Genomic DNA, 22,063 nt, shown 5'->3' with positions numbered 1-22,063 from the left:
CAATGATTGTCCCACTTTTATTTTTTATTTTTTATTTTTATTTATTTATTTTTTTTATTTGACAGAGATAGAGACAGCCAGCAAGAGAGGGAACACAAGCAGGGGGAGTGGGAGAGGAAGAAGCAGGCTCATAGCAGAAGAGCCTGATGTGGGGCTCAATCCCAGAACACTGGGATCACGCCCTGAGCCGAAGGCAGACGCTTAACCGCTGTGCCACCCAGGTGCCCCTGTCCCACTTTTAGATTGTAAGCTCTTTAAAGGCAAAGATTATCTAATTTATGCTAATGCTTCAACATTAAGCACAAGGCCTGATGTATAGTCGTCAATCACCCAATAAAATATGTTGCATGACTAAAGGAATAAATGAACAATGAAAGGGGAAGTCATAGATGAGAAGAAGAAGTGGATCACAAGAGGAAGTTCTTCCTGCTGATGCTGATGGTGGAACTGCAAAGAGCTGGGAAGGGAAAATGAGGAGGTCTCCTGCCTGGCCCATGAGCCTGACTTCAGCTTGCAAGGAGGTATAACTATTAGAATCCGCCCAGGATTCCTATGGAAGAGAGACTGTATTTAATAAGACCTGTGCAGAACACCTGGCAATTCAGGAAAGGCACCAGAAGAGAGCAGCCCTGAGGCCTGGAAGTAGATCTGAGCCCAACAGTATCTATACCCCAACACATACGAAGACTTTTTATGGTGAACTTTGAGAAACTATGTTTTTCCTTTGTTTGCTATCTTTCCTTCGTATTTTCCTCCATCAATAACAAAAGTATCAAAAAGGAAAGAGAAAGAAGAATCTTTAGAGAACCTGAGAAGCTCTGTGTTTGCTGATAAGATAGGCAAGCATTCTATGTTTTCTTTTCTTTTCAAAGATTTTATTTATTTATTTATTTGAGAGAGAGAGAGACAGCCAGGGAGAGGGAACACAGGCAGTGGGAGTGGGAGAGGAAGAAGCAGGCTCCCAGTGGAGGAGCCTGATGTGGGGCTCGATCCCAGGACTCCTTGATCATGCCCTGAGCTGAAGGCAGATGCTTAACTACTGAGCCACCCAGGCACCCCAGCATTCAATGTTTTCATCCTCAGTGGATCAGAAGCAATGACATCTGGAAATAGGAAAAGAAACACAGAATTTATCCAGGAAAAGAGATAGGAGACAAAGGAGAGTGGACCAAAGCCGCTTTGAGATTGTGATCCCATGGGACCTATTAGGTGTTCCTTTCTCTTCCCCACCCCTAATCATTAATATTTTTCTCTTCATCTCTTCTGATTCCCCTCTAATTACTCGTGGTCCTTTTTTTCATCAGAGTAGCTCTTTTGCTCCTGGACATAGGATCCATTTCCAATGGCTATAGGCTTTGATGCACTGAGAGTATCGTTCATATGACAGGCAACCCAAAATAGAAGTGTAGCTACATAATCCCTGGAAAACATAAGTAGGCATGGTTAGGTACCATAGGCTAACTGTTGTAACAAGCAACACTGTAATCTCGGTGACAAAATACTCATGAGAAAGAGTTACTCGGGTCTACAGAGGGTCCACGGAAGAGGGAATAGGAAGAAGAGAGAGGCTCTGCTCCACACAGTGAATCAGAGACTCAGGCTTGTTTTGACTTGTTGCTCTTCCACCTTCTAGGTTATGTCTTCCTCTGTGTTCAGCCACGAGATGGATAAAGAGAGAAGATCACTCATGGGAGGGTTGTATTAGCTAGACCTGAAAGTGGCATACACTACCACCTTTTCTACGGGCTGGAACTAAGTCACATGGCTGTACTTAATGGCAAAGGTAGCTGGAAAATGTGGTTGTACTAGTTCCCTAGGGTTGTCAAAGCAAAGTACTGGGTAGTTTAAAATAACAAAACTTTACTCTCTCATAGCTGTGGAGGGTAGAAGTCTGAAATTGAGGTGTCATCAGGGCCAGACTGCTTCTGAAGTCTTTAGAAAAGAATCTTTCCTTACCTCCTCCTAGCTTCTTTCTAGTGGGTTGCTGGCAATGTGTCATCACTGGCTTGCAGCTAGATTTCTCCAGTTTCTGCCCAAGTCTTCACATGGCTGTCTTCCCTCTGTATCTCTGTGTCCAAATTTCTCTCTTTTTATGAGGACACCAGTCCTCGAATTAAGGTCCACTCTAATGTATTATGACCTCATCTTAACATGATTACATCCACAGAGACCCTAATCCCATATAGGTACTGAGGGTTAGGACTTAAACATATTTTTTTGGTGGGGGAGGTTTGCAGGCCACATCTATGACAGTGGCCTAAAGGAAAAGAGAAATTGATGAACCACTGTCCAATCTCTTTTGTAGGCTTTTTTTTAAAAGTAGAGATTTTATTTATTTATTTGTCTGAGAAAGAGAATACAAGCAGAGGGAGCAGCAGGCAGAGAGAGAAGCAGGCTCCCCACTGAGCAAGGAGCATGATGCGGGACTCGATCCCAGGACTCTGGGATCGTGACCTGGGCCAAAGGCGGATGCTTAACCAACTGAGCACCCAGGCGTCCCTTGAAGGCTTTTTTTTTGATGGTCTTAGAGAACTAAACCTTTATTTATAACATTGTTTCCATAAAAAATGTGTTCTTAACACCAGACAACTCTGACTGACAAAGAAACTTTTGGAAGTTGACCTACCTCTAAGACATAATTGCTTATACTTCAGGACACTTTACCCAATTTCCATAATGTTACAAGTGTTCTTGAAGTAGTGTGTGTCACATTTAGTAGTACTGTAACTCTGATGGTTCAATAAAATAGAGCAGGCATATTAAAACTAATATAATCACGTCTAGAACTCTCTGCCTATTAAATATGCTTAGCCCAAAATCAATAAAGATTTTCTTTTTCTGCTTAGGCCATGTCATCTAACTGTGGTTTCTGCTCTTGGCATTTTCCATCTTAGTCTTTGCTCTCATCTTACCACACTTTATTAAGTGTGCACTTTGTTAAGTCAGCCATGATTTAATAAAAGAACAGTGGTCTTAGAACCAGAACTTTAGCTCTGTATTTTTTTTTTCTTATTTTGTTATCTTGGGCAAGTCACCAAAACCACTTCCTAACTCAGTGTTTTCACCTGTACCGTGATTGATATTAACCCCTTCCCTGTGTGGTTGTGAGAATCCTGTAGAAGGTACTTAATATTTGAATGTGTGTCATATGGCAGTATTGCTGTAAGTGCTTGAGACGTATCAGTGAGAACAAAGTTCTCAGTCTTCATAGGGCTTCTATCCTAGGAGCTAAAAATTATATAATATATAAAATGCTTTACCAGTGTAAGGTATTATCATCATTGCTATCTTATCAGTGACAACTCCAATTTCTCAAATATCTTTAAAAATCTTACTATGCATTAGCTCCTAGATATCAGGAAGTACGTAAAAAGAAAATCTAAGAAATGAAGAATTTACCCGTTGGAAGTTTAATCATAAATATAAACTGGATGGTAAATATTGAAAACGTTTCTTTATTGCATTTAAGAGTAATCCTTGGACCCCTATTATACGCATTGTGCAGTGAGTTAGGCTCCATGTGGATTGTGAAAATAGGCATTAATCCTGCCCTCAAGAGGGTCGTGTGGGTTGTTCTGTCAGGTGAAGGACTGACTCTTGGTTTCAGCTCAGGTCATGATCTCAGGGTCATGGTATCAAGCCCCATGTCAGGCTCTGTGCTCAGCTGGGAGTCTGCTGGAGATTCTTTCCCTGTCCCTTGGCCCCTCCCTCTGCTCACACTCTTCTTCTTCTCTCTCTCAATAAATAAATAAATAAATAAATCTTAAATTAATATAAATAATCTTAAATTTATAATCACAATTAAATCATATGATCATAAAGAGTCATAAGTCAAAAAAATCATAAATAAATAAATCTTTAAAAAAATCCTGCCCTCAAGGAGTTTAGAATCCAGTCAAACACATGCCCACTAAAAACTGCACTATGAGGATATGAAGTTAATAGTATCGAACAGTGAGGCCCCCAAAAATTGATCAAAATTCTCAAAAGTGGAACTGAAACATATACAACACTGTAATGTCTTATTGACATTCTTTATATGTAGAATATTTACTTTCTACTGCTGTAATGGACAGAGCACTACTAGCACCTGCTTTATTTATCTACTTCCTGAGATTTCATTTCACACTTTGAATGTAGATATTGGCATCTCTGGTATGTTGGTATAGTGTTTGTGCCATACTTTCACTCTATAATGGAAACATTCTTTTTGTTTGTTTTTAATATTTTGTTTAAAAGCTTAAATGATATTTCAGAATAACACAAAAGCATCTAGAAGGTTATAGCTCATTGTTAAAATTGGAGGCTTGATCTGTTTAAAGCCATGTACTATATATTTGGGTGCTGATAGAGAAGACACTTATGAGAGGCCGTCTGAACATAGTCAGAAGTTACTAATTCATAAAGTGTTGAAATGTGAAGTACACTTGTTTGCAATTTACATTGCAGTGATGCACCATGATTGCAGATATGTTGCCAGTTTTGTTGACCATTATATCCCCAGTGGTTTGGACCGTCTATCCCTAGTGCTTAGTTCCTGGTATATGTTAAACATTTGACAGATGTTTATTGAGTAAATGAATCCAGTTTCCAGGCTCAGGGTGCTCCTAAGCAAGGTCAAGTAGCGGGGCATGATGGGGACGGGTGAGGGGATCAGTGGTACAGCTGAGGGAGTAGCAGAGGATTGGGAGGATATCACGGGGGATTTCTGTGAGGGCTCTGACAACTGTGGGAGTTGGGCTTCCAGAGGTTTCTGTAGAAGTTCCTATAAGGTTTTGTTTCAGAAAAAAGACCCATTGCCCCTTTCGTGGTTGTAGGATCCAAGGCATCCCTGGTGGGGCGTTTCTGCTCAAGCAGAAGGAGGGTAGAGAGAGTAAGGGGCAGAAAGACTCGGATGACTATAGATGAGGATGTGGCAAAGGTCTTTGGGGTGGTAAGGCAGAGAGGAAGAGCAATCCCAATAGCAGTGGGGAGAGAAGGTGAATTTGTCTTCTCATGTTTATTGGAAAGGTGAGTTCTCAATTTTGGTATCCATTTCCATGTAAGAAACATTTCTAAGGCTGATTTTTCTAAGTTAAAAATTATGTATATTTGTAATAATAATGGTAGGATCAACAATAGCAATAACACATTTACATAGGCACCTTCAGTTTTCAAAGTGTATTTATATGCATTATCTCATTGGGTTGATCGTTACTTTATTTTTACATTTAAGTATTCTGTGTATTATACTTTGAGTTTGTTTTCTAGGAATAGGGATGTGTGTTAAGTGTGGGGATGTGTATTTGCACAAAACATGTTGGGCTCTGGTTGCATCCACAGTTTAATATGTTCGAATATACAAATATAGCCACCTCAATCCAAAAGATGAAACTGGGTTTCCTGTGATAAAAACCAGCCCTGTTTTCCTTTCTTATCAAGAATAATTCCGGAACTTTATATATAAGCTCCCTGAAAGCAGGGATTGTGTTTTATTTATCAGTCAATAAGGAGAATTAGGTTAACATTAGTTATAAAATGTTTTAGCTGCATGAATTTCTTGTATTTGTGTTACCCAGCGTATTATATATTTGGCAAACCTTGATTAACTGCCTTTAATATACCATGCATCATGCTTGGTTCTGGGAAATTTAATGATCTCCTTCCAACCCAAGTGCGCACGTGTGCGTGTGCGCGCGCACTCTCTCTCTCTCTCTCTCTCTCTCTCTCACTATCCCTGGCCTTAAGAAGCTCCTGATGGAAACATGCAGTTGGGAGATGTGTTGTAGGTGCTCTGTCAGAAGTGTAGGACGGAAGGAGGAGGCCGGGGTGGGGGGTGTCTGTGTTACCTGGTTGATGGGGAACATGTTCTCAGAGCTTCGTGACAAAAGTCATCCTTGAGCTGAGTTTCGAAAGATTATCAAGTGAATAACATTTTAAAACTGTAACTTTCTTACATGCCCTTTAGGGCATTAACAGCTAATCTTTTTCCTTGAGTAGCCTCTTCACTGGCTGAAATGTATCTCTTCAGGTAGGAGACACATTCAAGATTGTTAGTTTTCTCATTATGCATTGTGTCTGTTCCATGTTGAAGTACCTGTAGGAAGAAAATTAAGTGCCCGTTTTGCGTGTGGGTTGAGAGCTGATCGAATCGAAGGTGTGGCAAGAACCAAACAGCAGAGTCCCCAAATCATTCGAGTCCCTGGCATTCTTTTTTCAAGGCTTTTTTCATTGTAAGCGGGCCCTGATGGTAATTGGTTGAATCAGATTTAACAATGCAGTCAGATAAACAGTTGTGGCAGCTGCTGCCATGGCAACGTCACCGTCCTTACCCTCCCAGCGCGCGCCCCTTCCCCACCCCTCCTCCTCCTCCTGCTTTCCTCCAGTAAGTGCATACTCGCTAGTGGTCTGTGCAGGCAGCAGGGTTTAATGGCAGAGCTATTTTCTTTCCAAACTGTTCAAAATGATGAACGAAGATGCAGCTCAGAAAAGCGACAGTGGAGAGAAGTTCAACGGCAGTAGTCAGAGAAGAAAAAAACCCAAAAAGGTAAATTGCCGGGATTAGGAATGTCTGTACATAGATATGCGTGTGTATGTGTTAGTGTGTAATGTCAATGAGATTACAGAAACCATGGAGCATTATGAGTAACTATAGACGATAGCAGTGCCAAACATTGCTTTTTAAAGAGGCAGGTGCAGCCTGCTGCTTTCTGAGAATAGGAAAGGAACCAGGGTTCGTAATGGATACATTGACTGGAGCATGGTGAAGTGAACAGAGATAAGGTGTGTTCTGCATGTGTATTATTGAGGATTGTGGCCACTGATGGATGCTTCTGGCGTTAATTGGGTATATAGAGAGAGTCATTTTATTTTTAGAATGAGCGAGTTTAGAAGGAAATGTTAAGCAAGGTGGATTGTGAAGCAAAAGGAAAATTTTTGGCCAGATGTTTGCTCGGGGATGATCTTGAGATGGCCAGACAGCAAACGCGTTTTGGTTCCATGCTAAGTGTATTCTTCCTAAGGAGAAAAGACTGTTGTGACAGGAGAAATCGGATCCTCAGCATGATATTTCTTTGGCTTGCTTAGCTCCTCTACAGTTTCCCAGACATGATAGTGTGATAGCTCTTTCATTGATTAAGATAAACGGCTAAGATAAAGATATTATGGGCTGGGGGTGTTGGGTACACAAAGCAGTCTGTAGGATTCCTTAGCCTGGCACACATTCCCACACCCTTGATTTTCATGGAAACGATACCAGTGAGAAACAGTGGGAAAAGATGCAAACTATTCAGCCCCACCCAATGCCAGCACTTCTTTCTTTATGGCCTGACTCCTTCTGGTAAACTGTTGCAGCCTCACTGAGCAATGTGAGCCCCATCTCTGACAGAGATGTCTTTTAAATAAATTCCCCTAAAATCCATGTATTTCTTGAGGCAAAAAGATGGGCAGAATATAAGATGATTCTAATGTAAATGCATTCCAATGTTAAATGGTTTGCGTCTTGAATGAGCAGGTTAAAAAAATTATCACAGACAAATGAGTATTTTTCATTCTGACAATTTTGAAATCGCATTGCACTTTGAAATTATAGATCTCTCGTACTCCCTGTCTCATGATCTAAAAAATTAAAAATAATTTGACACCTCTGATATTTAAAAGATCATTGTGTTATCAAGCAAGGGATTAGTATATGTCTATGATGCCTTGCAATTTGATAAAAATAAGCATTTTCACACATGAAATTTTTAAAATAATAGCATGAAGATAGTGATGCAGTCTGATAAAGGCAAAGGATAATTCAGGGCAGGCAGGAACATTGGTAGAATGTCCTTTTGTACCTGACGATTCTGGATTCTCCAACCATTGGTGGCATTTTTTGTAGATCGTTAGCTAATTGATCAACGTTTTAAAAAGGGAAAAAACAAATAGAAACAAAAAAGAGAGCAAGAGATAGGGAAAAAGAGAGAAGGAGTTTTTGCTTGAATTCACGCTGTCATTTCAAATTCCTCTTAAATTTCATTCTGAAGTCCCTGTGCTGCATTAGAAATGTTATACTCAGAACTACTAAAGGGGTGGAGAATTTGTATTATGGAGATTTTAAGCTCTGAGTGTTGATACTAAATTCACATGGCCAAAGCCATCTTAAAGTATTTGAGGGGGTAGAGTAGATTAAATCATCATATGTGATAACCATAATATTTATTCAGTGTATTTTCTCAAATATATTTATTTAGGAATAAATTCTTTTCAAACTTGCAGTCGAAATGATAGCAATTAATAGCAAATTTTGAACATGTGTATGTATTTTTACACACACTCAGAGGCATATATTAAATGAGCTATTAAAACACAGTGAATATTGAGGGTTAAAAGTAATTTCACCTAATAGGAAAGCATATACACACATGCACACACAAGTAAACATCCTTCAGTTTGTCAAGTCAGACGTAAGTGGGTTTGAATCTTAGCTCTATCCTTTAATATATTGTGTTTGGAGCATATCATTTAATTTCTCTGATGTAGGTCCTCATCTATGAAATATAAATAATTCTATATATCTTTTGGTATTTTGTGAGGATTAGAAATATTGTACATCAAATTCGTTGAGCAGCATTTAACATACAGTTCATGGCAATGGCTTTTAGGTGTTGTTACTGTTCCCTTGAATGGAAATTATTTATTGAAATAAGCCCTATAGAAGGAAAGTCTGTTTATATTTTTAAGAGAGGCAGAATATAATACTGGTACTTTGCAAAGGCTAGTAGTCATTTTTCAAAAGGTCAAAAGTTATATACTATAATTGGAAACTTTTTATCTCATACAAATTATTGAGATTTGCATAAATGTACCCCAGGTCTTTAGATTACTGCTTCACATCTTTTTTTCACAGCAGGCAAGTTAAATTTTTGTATTTATAAACAAGACCATTAAATATGCTTTTATGAGGAAATAGTAATTAAGAGATAAGCATCCGTAATAAGGATAAAATCTGAGAAAAGCAAGAATTTGAGCCAAGTCAGTGCCGTATTACTTCAATTGTCTGTTTTTCTACTGGTGGTTCACATTGAAACCATCGTAGGACTCTGTATAAGCACCCAGGATTATGGACCACCAGGCTCACTGTGGCCTGGGTGTTGATCTAACATGATGAATCATATTCCTTGAAAACATGCCTCTTCCTCTAGTAAATATTTAACAGATGAGCCATAATCCACTTGTTTATTCTACATCTCGCAAAGGTAATTCTCCCGAGGGACAGAACTAAAGGGTCTTTTGCCACAAAACCCACTATGTGAGAAAATAAGCTCAAGGAATTTATTCTATATTAGAATTTTAGTGAGTACCTTGAAGATACAAATTATTCTAGCTTTTCTTAAAGATTTCTATTCTGGTTTCAGCTTGTCAATGCCCTCCATGCAGAGACCACCAGGAATACACCTGTAGTTGACTGTGTTGGGGTTACAGCTCATGGCGGTGAGAGAGGTGCATGTGATGAGGAACTGAGTTAGAAAGGACTCATAGGGTTTGGGTTTTGGCTGTCGTTTGTTTAAAAAAATAAAAAAAAATAAAAGGTAAAAACCACCCAGCAATCTCCCATTTAGCAAGAGAGGGGCATGTCTGGTATTTTGTGGCTGGGACAACGTTCGTGTTTTGTCTGTGTTCAGACATGATAAGGAGGTGGTGCCATTTCTGACCTGCTCCATCCCGGTCACAGAGTGGCCTCATCTGAAGATGATTCTCTGTGAAATTGTTTATGTAGAGGAACACAAAGACCAATTGGATAGTACCAGGTTAGCTCCTGGGGATGCCGGTGGCTGCTTTTCTCTTTCTCAAGCTTGAACACAAAGATACTTTTGGAGAGAGAGAGAGAGATTTATTTATTCTTGGATGCTCTTTAGTGTTTAAGGACAGTAAATCAGATATTATTATTGCTAAAGTATTCCGAGACATCTTTTTCATCTGATACTTCAGCAAATAGTATACTTAATGCCCAGTTATTTCACACAAACAAATATTGCCCAAGGTACAGATTTGGGGTAGATGCCCTAGGGGTTGTTCAGTGGAAAAGAGGAAATGGGAACTCCTCTAATTCTCAGCTGGAATCCTGGAGTAAAAAGAAGCCCTGAGACCTATATGAAATGTATCACTGTAAGAGAGTTTTTAGGCGATTCTAAATCCTGGACAACTCGATAAAAATTTCTTATTCCAGACAATATTTTGCCAGATTACATTAAAATAATTCAGGACCATATTAGGGTGCAGTACCCCACACTTTCCAATTTTGCCTCAGTGACAAGGCAGTGGATCTGTAGAAGAAGCTGTAGGAACCTTGGATAATTTACATAAATGAAAATGGAAATGCCCAAGCATCAATCACACGTGACAGAGCCATCTGAAACCACTAGGCCTTGTGAGCTCTTCTAAACAAGTAAACAACGAAATGGCTTAATAACAATTCACTCGTTTGGTGGAACACCTATTAAAGATTCAAATATAAATACTTTTGTTTTCAATAGAGTAGTAAGGTGAAATGGCTTTGTAGTGTATTTTATATTCATTTAAGGTTTTTTGTTCTGGGCTGTTATTTTAAAATATTCACAAGCATTGCAAAATTTTTTGGTTCTATATATTTTTATTGCTGTTTCCTTGCCACTACCTAAATAGGGAGATGAAAGTGGTCCCAGATGTGTGATTGAAATGTTGCACCATTGAAATGTGAATGAGAGACATAGAAAAAAAGTTTATTTTTACAGCAGACACAGAATGTGTGTCTTTTTTAGTAGAATCAGGTAGCAGATCCCAGCATTTGGGTGTTCAAATCTTCTTGCAGTCAAATTAGTTTTGAATATAGCTGGTGCCTTATCTTGTTCAATCAAGTCTAGAAAAGCTTTCCTGTATAATTCATCCTGAATAATATCCCCATTTCTTCAATTTTCCAAAAAACTTGTGATTTACCTTCTTTTTAAACATGGATTTGTAACCCAAAATAGCTCGTGTTGCCTGAAGACAGCAATTCCCCATCACTGAAGGTCTTTAGGATGACCATATGTTAGAGATGATGGAGATTTTTTTATTGGAAAGAAAAATCCCTTAAAACCTGGCATTCTGTGGTTTTTCTTTCTATGTCTCTGTTTCTAGCTCTTTCTACCTACCTTTATGATACTGATTTTTTCCATGATAATTTCATATGTGAGTAATAGCTAGATATTAAACCAAAGTACCTTTTTTAGAGTAAAGTGTTGTCTTTACTCTAAAGAGTAAACTCTTTACTCGCACAACTACCAGAATTACCTGGGTTGCCTTCTAAAAGAAGAGAATTCTTAGGACCCACTTCAGACTGGCTCAGTCGCTTTTGGTGATTTTTTCACAGGCTTCCACCTCTTTGTTTTTATGTACACTGGAGTTTAGAACCATTGCCTTAGATTGTGGTCAGCGGGCATGACGTGGAGTTATTTTAGAAAGAAGAATCTCTAATTTCAGTGAGATGGGTTAGATTATTACTTGGCTGTTATAGTTGCTTCTATTTAAGTGTAGATGGCAATGACAAGGACATGAGAGAATAGAAAGCATTTTTCTCCCTATTTTACTCTTATTCTACATCTGGGACCTAGAATTATTTCACATCCACCATTTCATTTGATCTTCAAAATAATTCTCAGTGAATATTATTACCCCAGTTTTGTAGATGAGGAACTGGAGACTCAGACTTTATGTGGGGATGGCACTGAAGAAATGATAGACATTTTCCCTACTATTCATCAAATGACATATTTTGAACCGTTTCTTCCATGGAAACCAGGTGCTAAGATATACCTCTTTGTCTCCTTCAAAGCTTCTGAGGTATCTAGTTTCATCTTCTGCTAAGATACCCTTCAGATCCCCCCCCCTCCAGTGTTACTTCCTGTCTTTTACCAGTTGATAACGTTCTCCGAAATGCTGACTCTCATCTGGGAATAATACGTAAAGGTGATTTCTTTCCTTGCTGTTTGTAATATTCTTCCAATCAGGACTCCTCTTTCCCCTCCTTTTGCTCCCATTACATTTTGTGATATGTTGGTGTGGATGTTTCTTTCAGACTATACAGACACGTACTAGACTTAGAAAATCCACAAAAATGAATGGGCTAACATACGAACAGATATCTTTATGTGGTTTAGGTGTATTAAATTAAGTTAGCATAAACAGATCTTACTTTAGCAACTTTATTCTAATTTCTTGAGAAACTTTGTTAGCATGATATTCTCAGTAATTGTTCTATGAATGATTCTTTCTCATATGCTCTTTCCTGAAGTGTTTCCGGTTTCTTTTTCCTTCTTAATAAAGTTTCTAAAGAGACAAGAGAATGCATATTGAAATAGGATTAAGATTTTTAAATCTGTATTTGTTACTGTCTTGTCCTGATTTAGAGCACACTAAATTATAAATATGCCTACAGCTTTTTTTTCTTTCCTGCTTGTATTGTGTCCTAATTCCTGTTGGTAGCAGAAACAAAACCACTGTCTATTTTTATCTCAGTGGGCACTGGCAGAATTCATAACAACAAATAAACTTACCGTCTCAATTTCCTTTTACTTGAAAGGGGAGTTGGGATTGCTAACCAAATGAGACCATCTTTTTTTTTATTATTATTAAAGATTTATGTATTTATTTGAGAGAGAGAAAAAGAGAGAGGATGGGGGAAGGGCAGAGGGAGAGAATCTCAAGCAGACTCCCCACTGAGCGTGGAGCTGGACACAGGGCTCCGTCTCCCAACCCTGAGATAATGACCTAAGGGGAAATCAAGTCAGTGCTTAACTGCCTGAGCCACCCCGGCACCCTGAGACCATCTTTTGATAGAAAAAAATTAACTATTTTATACACTTGAGGCCAAGTAAATATGATAGAATATTCCTTTTCTTTGAAATCCGTTAATACCTGCCAACCCTTTATGGAGTGTCAATTTTTAAAAGGCAGAGGGAGGCAGTAAAATATGTTCCAATTAACGATACACCTAAATCTAGAGGGTGAGCTTCTACTTAGTTATCAGACCTGGTTTTTATTCATGTTTTTCTGTTAGTTCCCAAACAACTATCATCTTCTACCCACTAATTTGTGTTTGTACTCATTCAGACAAAGACCTTGATTTCTAACACTTGCTTAATGAGCTTCAATTTCTAAGAATCAGCTTATTTAACTCAGTTTAATTTAGGTGTTTCCTCCTAATCCATAGGAAAGCTCCCTTAATTCAACAATTTTGTATTGGTTTGCTAGGTGTATAGCACTGAATTTGCTGTTATGGTATTTCCGGGCTGAAAGTCAATGATCGATAACTTCAAGGAGTTTATATCCTGATTGAGGAGACATTTTTTTTTTTAAGATTTTATTTATTAGTTTGACATAGAGAGACAGCCAGCGAGAGAGGGAACACAAGCAGGGTGAGTGGGAGAGGAAGAAGCAGGCTCATAGCAGAGGAGCCTGATGTGGGGCTCGATCCCAGAACGCTGGGATCACGCCCTGAGCCGAAGGCAGACGCTTAACGACTGCGCCACCCAGGCACCCTGAGGAGACATTTCTATTAAAAAAAAGTAATGAGCAATTCAGAAATATTATAAGTATTATGTAATACTTAACAAGTATTATAAGTATAATGTTGTGCAATGCCAAAAATAAATTCTATAGGAGCCTGGAGAAGGGCGAGAGATCAGTGTGATTTTATTTAAATATTAAGCTCTACAAGTGGGTGAGCAATAGCCTTGAGCCTCGAATTATGGCTAATGCTTAAGTATGAAGGATGGGGATAGATAGGCAACCCTGATGGGAGAAACCTCAGCCATATAATTACAAGTCACACTAAGGGTTAGGAAACTGTTGAGAGATTTGTTGTAGTTTATTGCCATAAATTTTGTGGGTGAACTCTCCCTGACATGTCCTTATGCTCTGAGCCTTGGTCAATTCTAGGCTCACATTTTATTATTTTTTTTTAAAGATTTTATTTATTTATTCGACAGAGATAGAGACAGCCAGCGAGAGAGGGAACACAAGCAGGGGGAGTGGGAGAGGAAGAAGCAGGCTCATAGCGGAGGAGCCTGATGTGGGGCTCGATCCCATAATGCCGGGATCACGCCCTGAGTCGAAGGCAGATGCCCAACCGCTATGCCACCCAGGCGCCCCTAGGCTCACATTTTAGAATCCATCTTGTATGGGGGGCTTATTCTGTGCCATTCTCTTATAGCACATGTTTCTTTAATCACTTATCTTACCTATGAAGCCTTGCCCTATATATATTTGTGTTTATAAATTATTTCTTTAGTCAGTTATAAATTCCAATAAGTAAGCCTCCAAATTAATAAGGCATCTCAATCTAGTAGGGACACTTTTTGTAATTATCCAAATAATCAACCTCTGCCTTTACCTTTAGAAAAATTGCTATGGCTACCCTCGGACTGAAATGATCTAGAATACTTACATAGGAATTCCTAAGACTTCATATTTACATGTTAGCTGAAAATGGCTTTTCTCATTTGGTTATTATCACATCTGCTATATGTTAGCCCACTTTGTGTATTGGCATACCTTTGAGTTTGTTCTGAGTGACTAGGTCCTGTTGGATTTTCAGATCCTCAAATATGAAATTCATGACTTTTCCTTCCTTTCCACTTGCTGGTCTGTCCACAGGTTTCTGCACTTGGTCTTTGTTTGTCTGCACTGGCAGGTAGAGTGACTCATGGTTGATTATTTTACCTCTGGCTGCCTTGGACTTTCTATCCATAAGTTAAGAACAATTCTACCCATTGCCACTTCAGAGAACACTCTAGGTTAAAGAGAAAGAAGTAAGGGGGCATATTAGAAATAAAACTACAGAAACAGAAATAAGTGTTAGGACCTGTGTTGATTTGGGAAGTTTGAAGAATTTAAAAATAAAAGGTGGACCATTCTAGAATGTTTTACCGAGTACTAGTAAATGATACCTTTTTATATGTATTTTAATGTCATAAGGTAGTAATTTCTTATACTGCTGATCTTTAACACCATTTTAAGAATAAATATTTCTCTGTGAAAGTTGAGCCAGTGTAGGTGAGGGTGTTCTAACTGGAAAAAACACTAAAAACTTTTTAAAGAATTGAAACATTATGAAAATTTTATATGAGAAATTTGGTATTTTCTGTGTCATGATTTCGATTTTCTTTTCACAAAATACTTATCCCTGAAGATTCCTTTTCTCAGATGTTCTAAATGTTTGCCCTGAATTCAGAAGATGTGATGGCAGGATGCCTTCCTTATTTTATAGTATTGTCTTGTAATCATTGCACCGGGGTGAGGAGTGGGAGCAGGGGAGTGGAAATAGAGAATAAAGCCCAGTATTTTAAAAGGAAAATCAGGAAAAAACTAGAACAAGTTCAGACATTTTGCATTCAGTAGTTTGGAGATGCCATCAGAACTAGTAGATCTATTTATCCTATTGGTTTATTAAAATTAGTATGAATATCTGCTTTAATTTATTCACATCCAATCCAACCTGTATCAGATCAAACTGACATATGATTGTTTAATATTTTCCATATAGTTGTCACAATAAATCATTTCAGTATCGTCTTGAATCAGTCAGATTCGAAAGGCTACATCTACAGAAGGATTTGATATGTGTATATTGTTGATATGAACTGTAGTAAATATATTTAATAGTTGTCCGTGTGACTTAAACTTTGATCTACCACATATTATCGTTTGTATAGAAAAGTTGTTCAAAGGCTCAGATTTAAGTGGCCAATGACTATACTTTATAAGTAGCCTATAGGAATCAGTTCTTTCTGCCTGAACATGAGAAGATTATTATAATGGTATATTCTCATAGATCATTCTTCTGTCCTGGTACTTTGATGTGGCTGTATGCCACACATCTGTGCATTGCTGGGTCACACAGCATGTAATGAGGATGTGTGTCTGTGATAGAGTTAAGGCAAATTTGTCACACTCAGCGTTGTGATAATTCTTCTAAATCTCATGAAGAAAAGCTGGTATGCCTTTCAGTATGGTTGTTAGCTTCCCACCTTCTGTGGGAAGTCAAGATTACTGCTCTAGCCTAACGATAATGTTTTATCCTGTGTGGTACAAGATGAGAGAGGTTAAGGAAATGCCATGTAGGTAGCTCCTCTTCTACCCATTTCAGAAGCCATGCGCAGAAATCTGTGGATTCAGTAGGATAAAATACATTCACACCCAAGGTTTATCTGCAGATCAGTTTTGTTTTTGTTTTTGGTATGTGTTTCAAGGTACTATAGTTGCTTGATGATTTTGAAAACATAAATCTGATATTAGAGTTTACAATGCAGAGTTTACCTCCAGGTTCTACCAAAGGGATTTGTTTCTCCCAATACAAAGTACAGAACAAAATAAAACAAGTGACAGGAGCAAAATAAAGTGTATGTGTAAATTCTTTTTTGGGAAATTTGTATTTACTTTGAGAATTCGGAAATTGGCAACGCTTTCCTTTGTAGTTTATGATTTATAGTAGTGACTGTGAAAAGCCTTACTGTGAATTACCCATTTGTTTTCCTGATTTTAGACTCTTTTAAAAACCACATTTGAGTAGCATTAATAAAATGTTGATGAGTCACACATGAAGTAAGTAACTCTTACTGTGAGACTCAGAGTAAATCCATGTACCGAGATATTAGGATGAGCAGTGGCTGGGTTTTGGTTTGAATTGCTCAGGTGGTTAGGACACAGTGCTAATGCAGCCACTGCTATTCCACACGTGACAATTATCTTCATTTAGTCTCAAAAGCATAGACTTCATTCTTAACCTCAGAGAGTAACTGAGCAAAGGGAGACAGTACAGGGGAATAATGCGAGATGTGTATAAACCTAAATCTACTACCCCCAAAAAACACATTTAAAAAAATGGACATTCTGTAGACACATGTGTATGCATCAAAATTACCCCTTAATTACTTATCTCCTCAATATGAGAAAGAATTCTAGTCCTTTTCTGGAAGATCCATATGAGGAGAAACAATAGAAATATAATAAAAGTAAAATGGAGGTCCCTATGGCTTTATGAAAAAGTTAACCTAATTCAAACTTGTTTGAATAAATTATGTTTTTTCCAGTAAGCTGAACAGTTTAACTATAGAAAAATGCTTCATTAGGAAAAGTAGTTTACCACATTGAAATATTTAATATAATAATAATAATAGGAACATTTTCAATAACAAGCAATAACTAATATATATTGAGAGCTTATCATGGTGTTATGCAGTACCCATTGTGCTAAGAGTTCTATGTAGATTATCTCATTTCAGCTGCAGAATAATTCAGTGAGTTGGCACTACCCCATATTAAAGAGAAGGAGATTGATATCCAGAGGGATTGAAAAACTTCCCTGATTGAATCCATATTGCTACTAAACAATGGACCCAAGATGTTACCCCAAGTCAAAATGACCTTCCTGCCTGTTTCCAAACCCCTGTGCTATGCTGATAAAGCAACCTTTTAAACAATTAAAATAGGATCAGTAATTCAAAAAATAGAGGTTTCTTTATGTTCAAAACCCGGTGACCCAGTATGCCTTCACTGATTAGTCAATGAATCCAAAATGATATTTTGATTTTTTTTTTTTTCAAATACAGTTCAAAACAGAAGTATAAATCTAAATAGGAAAATGTTTTTTATGTGTAGTCATTGAGTAAAATTATCAGATGCACTCATAATATTCAAGCCAGATGTGAGTTCCTGGTCCTAGGACTGGAACACTGAAGAATGAAGCTTTATATGTTGATGTTTCCATTTGCACTTCAACTATTTTTGGCAAATGGCTGACACCCTTAACTAGCCTCTTCAATATAAGGGGGAATTTGTTAGTGAGTTCATGTTGTTTGTCCTAATTCAAAAGGTCACTAATCTATCATGTGCTTCATAATCTCATTACACAGCAGGGACTTCTTTCCAGTTGTTAAAGAATCAGTAGGAGTGATTGGCCTATTACAAGGGGCAATCAGGCATTTGTATACTGGCTCATGTAGGAACATGCATTTTAAACTATTTTTTGAGTGGGTAGGAAATCTCTTCCATCAGGAAACTCTTCCAGATGACCTGACCCCAAGTGGCTTCCATGCCTGATTTGTGAAGGTAGTTCTTGGGCGACAGCAACAGGTTGTATGTGGTTTGGGAGCTTATTCTTATTTTGATAAAATGGCTTGATTAGATAAAAAACTATTGTTATAACAATTTTCTGAATCACCCACTGGCCAGAGTCCAATGGAAGAGTAAAGTTTGGCTTCTTATTGCTTCTTTCTGATAATAATATTAAGGGATGCTTATTTTTAAAAATCTTAATTTATAATTTATCACATATGAAGAAAATTAGCTGAATGGAAGTAAGTTATCCTTTGCAGAGCAATTTCTTTTTTCAAAAGGAAATTGGGAGATGCTTTTTGAGGGTTGCCTTTATAACAAAGTCAAGAGTTTGGGAAAAATGATATACACACACATAAATATACATTTGGATTATTCTAGGTTTCAGATATAATACTATTGGAAATTGCTTAGAAACTTTGGATTTTTTAAAACAATAGTTGTAACTGTACTCTAATTCATAGTTGCCTGGTGTTTAAAGTGTTTTCATTATTGCTGTCATCATAGAAAATTTCTGTAATGATAAGTATCCTTCTAAGAACCTAATGCCATGTCATGTACAGATTTTAGATTCTTGTCTAAAGTTGGATTATTAATTTGGAAGTCATAAGTTGAATTTCCAAATATTCAAACAGGCTTCCCTCCCCATAATGTGGATTTGACTCTGTTTTCCTGTGTGTATATGTCAGGATCTATGATGGCAGTCTCACGTTCCAAATGAGGAATCAAGGGTTATGTGGAGAGTGTCCTGGGATGGCCTAGTCTATAATCTAAATGTCATGTACATTTCCATTTGATACTTTAAAATAATGATAATGGTTTTGGAATTTTTACTATTTGGAATGGTTTCTCAAGTTGGTTTCAAGGGATTTAATGATCAGTGAGTTTGCATCATGTTATGCTTTTTATATCTGCTGGCTATACACCTCTTTGTATACTTCTATATGAATATATATCACCCTTTTATAGTATCTTTTTTTAACATCCAGAAAAACCTTATTTTAAGTAGAGATCGTTCAGTATTACGTGAATTGCAGAAATGAACAGTTGTGATTAATTTAATAAACTGAGAATATGTGGTCCAACATGGAACTTCTAGAATATTTTTGATAGGAATGATTACATCACAAGGGTGATTGATACTTAGGAGGATATGGCTGGCTAAGTCTTTCAACATACCGAATATTCTGGAATATGAGAAAGATCCTTGGTATCTGTTTCATGACACCTGACTAGTACACATTTTTTTACTATTTGTGCAGTAATTTCAAGGCTGTATAGCTCAGATATTTAATAATAGGAATTAATATTTTGTGTTTTTAAAAGATTTTTATTTACTCGAGAGAGTGAGAGCACACAAGTCAGGAGGAGGGGCAGAAGGAGAGGGAGAGGGACAAAAGGAGTCCCGGTTGAGTGAGGAACCCAACATAGGGATGAATCCAAGGACACTGAGATCATGACCTGAGCTGAAGTTAGATGCATAACCAACTGAGCCACCCAGATGCCCCTTGCCTTTCCTTTCTACAGTACTAATTTGATTATTTTCCCTGGGCCTACCATGATGACAAGTAATTATGTCTGTTGACCCTAAACTGACCTCAAGGAAATGAGGTGCTTATACCAATTTAGTTAACAGATGACGAGTGTCTGTGTTATAGTTCACTGAAATTCAATTTCTATAGTGTAATATCTACTTGGAATTGGAAATTCTGAAATTGAATATGAATATATCCAGTGGAATAAATATAATTATCCATATATATGTGTGTGTGAATAACAAATACTATCTTTGGATATTGCCAAATAATAGCAAAAATGCCACAAAATTTGCCATGTTTCCTAAATGAACAGTATTGGGTTGTCTTTTAGTAAAAGTTTTCAAATTATACCTGCAGCCAATATTGCAGATAACATTCGAGAATAGTCATTACTAAAACAAATTCTAGGAAAGGTAGATTTCAGTATTGCTTTCTCAAACAATATATTGTAGTTCTTGAGTTCACTTTCCTACATGTGTCTAGTGAAAATTTGTATTTCTTTAATGATGCAGATATATCTTTTCTCAGTGTAAAATGAATTGTTTTTTGTTACAGTCAAATAACATTGTTTTTGTGTGGCCACTTTCTCAGTTGGGAGAGGATGAAAAAGACCAAATAGATAGATAAATAGAATGTAAATCTATAATATTAATTGAAGACTATTTTTGTCGACTGGCAGTTATAGGTAGGTATTTTTTTATAATTTTAAAAATTCTTGAAAAATAACAGCATATGTGAAAGTCCAAGAGCTGGATTATGGAAAGTGGCATTTTGTCTCATATAAAAATGTTTCTTTTTTTAAAATTGTGAAACTGAACTCTATGTAAATATAAAAGTAAGGCTGAAAAATAATTATAAAAGTAAGGCTGAAAAATAATTATAAAAGTAAGGCTGAAATATACATTTCTGTTAATTCTTGCTGATTTTCGGTTAAGTGCATCGAAGTCTTCACCTTGCAAACGGAAAAATATTCTTCCGCTTCTTTATTTCATTTTGGCTTAAATGGCAATTTACTTACTGGAAGCTCACCCCTCCAATGATTTTAGTATGTTTTATTTCTGAGGTAACCTAAAGCTTTACACTGATACTAGAGTTTTTCATAAACACACACACACACTCACACAAGCTCTTTTTTTTTTTTCGGTAGACATATACAAATGCCTTTCTTCAGAAGGAAAATTATTTTTGGAATTTATAGTAATACTGTCCAGTTGAAACTGTATTGCTTTAAAGTGTTAAAGATCTATATTACTTATTTTAAAGAAATTCTGTCTTGTTAATTCTTTAGGAACATGAGGCACTTTAGAATTTGGTTATGACATAGCTGCATTTTTCTGTGAGTCTCATAGGAGGAAAGGTCCCTTCTACGTACCTCATCATCTCTCTGTACAGATTAAGCCCCTCAAGAATACTCTGGTGGCTTAGCATGGTGATGGGATTTTGTGCCTGATTTAGTAAATGTTTCCCGTAGGCAGGTGCCAGTTGTTCTATGAGCATACACATAACAGCAGGTGGCCCCAGGTCAGGCTTCAGCTAGGATTAAAGAGGAGGGGCTCAACATTCCACAGTTTTACATCAGCCATTTTTTGTTTCCGTGACTGAAATCCCCCATCTCCCCACCTGCCAGCCCAGTTTACCCACCTCGCTCTTGGAGCTCGATCTGTGATGGTGTGCCTTGCCACAGAGTACTAGTCCCTGCTGCCCCAGTTTGAGAAAATCCAAACTATTGTGAAAATTGCAGCCTTGTATGGTTCTTTGAAAAGCTAACTTTTGTGGTCTAAGCCATGAATTGACAATTAATTTCCTGTGCATCTGTAGAACATCTAACAAATAAAAAATGTTAGAACTGAAATTTAAACAAGCATGGTACCTCTCAAATTCTACAGAAACATATCACATCACTTATCCTGTGTGTATAATAAAGGTAATGATTATTTTGCTATTGCAGTCAATATAAATAAATGAGTGTGCTCTCGTTCGTGTGTGTTAGAGATGTATATGCATACAGGTGACTTTAATATTTGATTAATACCAGTTTTCTTTGAAAGTAATAGAGGCAGTCTGGGTCCAAGGACCCAGGTGGTGGTCCCACAGGACCAGCCAAAAGGGTCCTTGGCTTGGTGCAGTATAGAAATCAAATGCAAGGTGGAAAAAGTAAAAACGGAGTTTATTGAATACTGTGAATGGCAGAGAATAGCAGGCAGAGTGTTGAGGAGACATGCAAAGGAAAGGAAAATAAGTCCTATGGTTGTTTGGGGTTAAGGATTTGTATTGGAAAGGGATCTAGAGTACATGTTCCTTCTGGAATCCAGGGTAGGGTCTGATCAAAGGTGCGTGTCATGTGAAAATAGGTATTATTCTGGAAATTATTATTATTTTTTAAGATTTTATTTATTTATTTGAGAGAATAAGGGTGCTTCCTTGGCTTATCC

At 37.4% G+C, this 22,063-nt stretch overlaps 1 protein-coding gene across 14 annotated transcripts in view; it reads left to right on the top strand.

Annotated features, from left to right (window-relative positions):
* Positions 1 to 22,063, top strand: part of ANK2 (ankyrin 2) — a 629,716-nt gene that overhangs the window by 312,485 nt on the left and 295,168 nt on the right. For 4 of the 14 annotated variants that reach the window (XM_034671360.1, XM_034671347.1, XM_034671361.1 and 1 more), the window contains exon 1: positions 6,228 to 6,526. The exons of 2 other annotated variants lie outside the window; for them this stretch is intronic. In XM_034671360.1, the coding sequence (XP_034527251.1) occupies positions 6,443 to 6,526 (84 nt within the window). In that variant the 5' untranslated portion in view covers positions 6,228 to 6,442. Of the gene's footprint in view, positions 1 to 6,046; positions 6,527 to 22,063 lie in introns of those variants that run through there. 8 more of the 14 variants (XM_034671349.1, XM_034671348.1, XM_034671346.1 and 5 more) reach the window with 5 other exon arrangements.

The sequence above is a fragment of the Ailuropoda melanoleuca genome, chromosome 11 (assembly GCF_002007445.2).
Source record: "Ailuropoda melanoleuca isolate Jingjing chromosome 11, ASM200744v2, whole genome shotgun sequence".
Taxonomy (NCBI): Eukaryota; Metazoa; Chordata; class Mammalia; order Carnivora; family Ursidae; genus Ailuropoda; species Ailuropoda melanoleuca.
This window is presented reverse-complemented; position numbering and strand designations above follow the sequence as displayed.